The following is a 2,809-nucleotide window of genomic DNA, read 5'->3' as shown; positions in this document are numbered from 1 at the left end:
TTAAAAAAATAACAAGTTCGAATGAGATTTTCAACCATTAAATGATTTCAACTGAAAAAGTGATGAATACCAAAGTTGTATAACTCATCAAGATCTTCAACTTTTATTTTGATCATTTCTTCATCTGACAAAGTGATAGTAAACATTGTTCACAAATCAACATGTTTCTCGTATAGTTCATGAAACTATGAGTCATATGTGAATTTGTGAACAATGTTTACTAATACTTTGTCACATAAAGAAGTGACCAAGATAAAAGTTGTAGACAGTGAGGAGTTCAACAACTTTTATGTTCACGACTTTTATTGTTGAAATCATTTAAGGTTTGAAAATCTTGTTTGAAGTTGCCATTTAGTGAAATTCAAAATTTTAACTGTTCAAATTTGGTCAAATGAAAATATGATCAAAATAAAAGTTGTATATATTGATGACTTCTACAACTTTGGTATTCATGAGTTTTTTATCTGAAATCATTTACTCTTTCAAAATATTGTTTTAAGTTGAAATTGTTTGAATTTCAAAATTTGAATCGTTCAAACAAAGTCACATGACAAGATGACCAAAATAAAAATTGTACATGTTGATGAGTTATACAACTTTTATGTTTACAACATTTTCATTTTATTTTATTTAATGTCATAAAATTGTAGTCGAAGTTTTAAAATTCAAATTTTTATTTTTTGTTTTCTATATTGTTTTGAGTACAATTGTTTATATATATATTTCTTCATATATAGAATAATACAAAATATTATATTTGTGCATATACACAATTGTTTTTATAATACAGAATTAACAATTTTAAAAAATAAAAATATATTTCTAGGGGCGGTTGGATCAGGAACCGCCCCTACAAATCATCCCGTCTATAAAACAGAGGGCGCACGGGTGTTGTCTTCATTTGGGCGCTCTCTTCTCCTCCGACGCCGACAAGCTGCCCCGCCGACGCCGGCCCGCGCCCCTTCCCCGCCGACGCCGTCACGCGCCCCTTCCCCGCACCCGCGCGCCCCATCTCCACGCCACCTCCCCGTAATCGCGCCCTCTCGCCCCCTCCCGCGCACCTGCCCTAGGGTTTCCAGAGGAGTGGCGACGCCGTCGGCGAGCGAGGAGCCTTCAGCCTCCAGCGGTCCCACACCCGGCCCCCGGCACCCACCCCCGCGCGCCGACGACGCAGGCTCCCAGCGCCCCTCGCCCGGCCCCCGGCGTCCCGCCCCCTCACGCCGACAACGTGGCTCCTGACGCCCCGCTCCCGGCGCCCCAGCTGCAGGCAACAAGATCGCCGTCATCGATAATCTCGGAGCCACCGAGGTGAGCTCTGCCGGCTTCTTCCTTACTTCTCATACTTCCTTTACGCATGTCTGTATTGGCAAACAACCTGCGGGATTGTTAGGCGCACGATGCATGCTGCCTTGTAGTCTATGTGCTTGGCAGGGGTGTGGTTCGATCCCCTTTGAAGTTGCTACAGCAATGTTAGTTAGTACATTCTATAATTTTTTGGCAGTGTTAGTATGGTGTTGTTCTTTTAAGGTCTGTATTGGAGTGAAATACAGGCAACCTGTATTCAGCAATGTTAGTTAGTACATTTATCACCCCTTTGAAACCTGTATTGGCAGTCAGGCAACCAACATCCACTATGTCAGGTTGAGTGAAATACAACAATGTCTGTATTTGGCAGTGTTAGTATGGTGTTGTCAGGCTGTCACAGCCACTTCCACTCACTTTTGTTTTCACGGTAGTTCGGCTCCAAGTAAACGGATTTGCTTCTATTGGAGTGAATATTGGGTGATAAATGTTTTGACCTAGTGGATGCATGCATTTTTTTAATAAACTGTGAGCATTTAATTGGTGGGTAAACCAAAGGGAGCTGTATTTTCTGTATTGAGATACTGTTTCGGACAATCAATCCCAATGCTCTGCTCAACCAGCTTAAGGGGTGAAGGGTCTCATACATTTGTACTAGTATAGTAGGGGAGGACTGGTGGTCTATGTTTTAGTGGTTAACGTAGATGCCTCCTGTACCATAGGAATTGCTACTTGTAATTTTGGTGTTCTATTTACTGTGCCAAACATCTTTTATGTTATGTATATGTATATGCATACCTGCTTTGTTCCATGGAATTGTTAAAGTGAGAGGTTGTTAAGATTGCACGTTCTACTTTTGTAATATATGGTATCAACAGGAATTTAAAACTATTAGTGCCGCGATCAGCAAGCTTATGTGGTTTGACTTGCTGATGGGCCTATAACTAACTGAACCATGTTTTAGTTAAAGTCCATTTTGATAAAAGGGCACATATATAATACCTTGTGTATACTATCTATTCTCCTACTTTTGTGCAATGGAAATATGAATTAGGGGTAGCCTACAATTATATGTGGTTTTAACTCAACTTTTAATTACATAGAGTTTAATAAGCTGTGTGTTTTTAGATTGCTCCTCAATGTTTGATATGGCAAATATTCCTACGCGTGCTGCTTTCACGGGTTATTGAAATAGACTATTGCTTTCTTCCTTTCCAATCAATATTTTCTATGGTCTTGATTACATAACTACATTATTTGCTTTGTCAAAGTTCCTGCATCGTAAATAACTATGATCAGTATTTTTTATGGTTTTGATTACATAGCTCCGTTATTTGCTTTGTCGAAGTTGCTTTTATCTACAAATGCATCTTCAATATAAATATGAGTTCCTAAAAGTTGAACCTTGCCTCCAGAACTTCATCATTGTGATCATTGAAGACAGCTAACTGTCCTTGATCCTCTTCTCTGACCTCTCTTCTCCTCTCTTCTTTCACCTCTCTTCTCT

The 2,809-nt window shown here is 39.6% G+C and overlaps 1 protein-coding gene across 1 annotated transcript; it reads right to left on the bottom strand.

Moving 5' to 3' along the window:
- Nucleotides 1–866: 866 nt before the first annotated feature.
- LOC136457704 (uncharacterized) lies at nt 867–1,286 on the bottom strand. The gene has a single exon (XM_066457726.1). The coding sequence runs from the start codon at nt 1,284–1,286 to the stop codon at nt 867–869; it is 420 nt and encodes a 139-aa protein (XP_066313823.1).
- Nucleotides 1,287–2,809: the final 1,523 nt, after the last annotated feature.

Source organism: Miscanthus floridulus, chromosome 1, assembly GCF_019320115.1.
Source record: "Miscanthus floridulus cultivar M001 chromosome 1, ASM1932011v1, whole genome shotgun sequence".
Classification (NCBI taxonomy): Eukaryota; Viridiplantae; Streptophyta; class Magnoliopsida; order Poales; family Poaceae; genus Miscanthus; species Miscanthus floridulus.
Note: the sequence above shows the minus strand (reverse complement) of the source record. Positions and strands in the feature narration are given on the sequence as shown.

Excerpts from the sequence above, each read along its gene's own strand:
- LOC136457704 (XM_066457726.1), bottom strand. The coding sequence starts at position 1,286 with ATGACGGCGATCTTGTTGCCTGCAGCTGGGGCGCCGGGAGCGGGGCGT.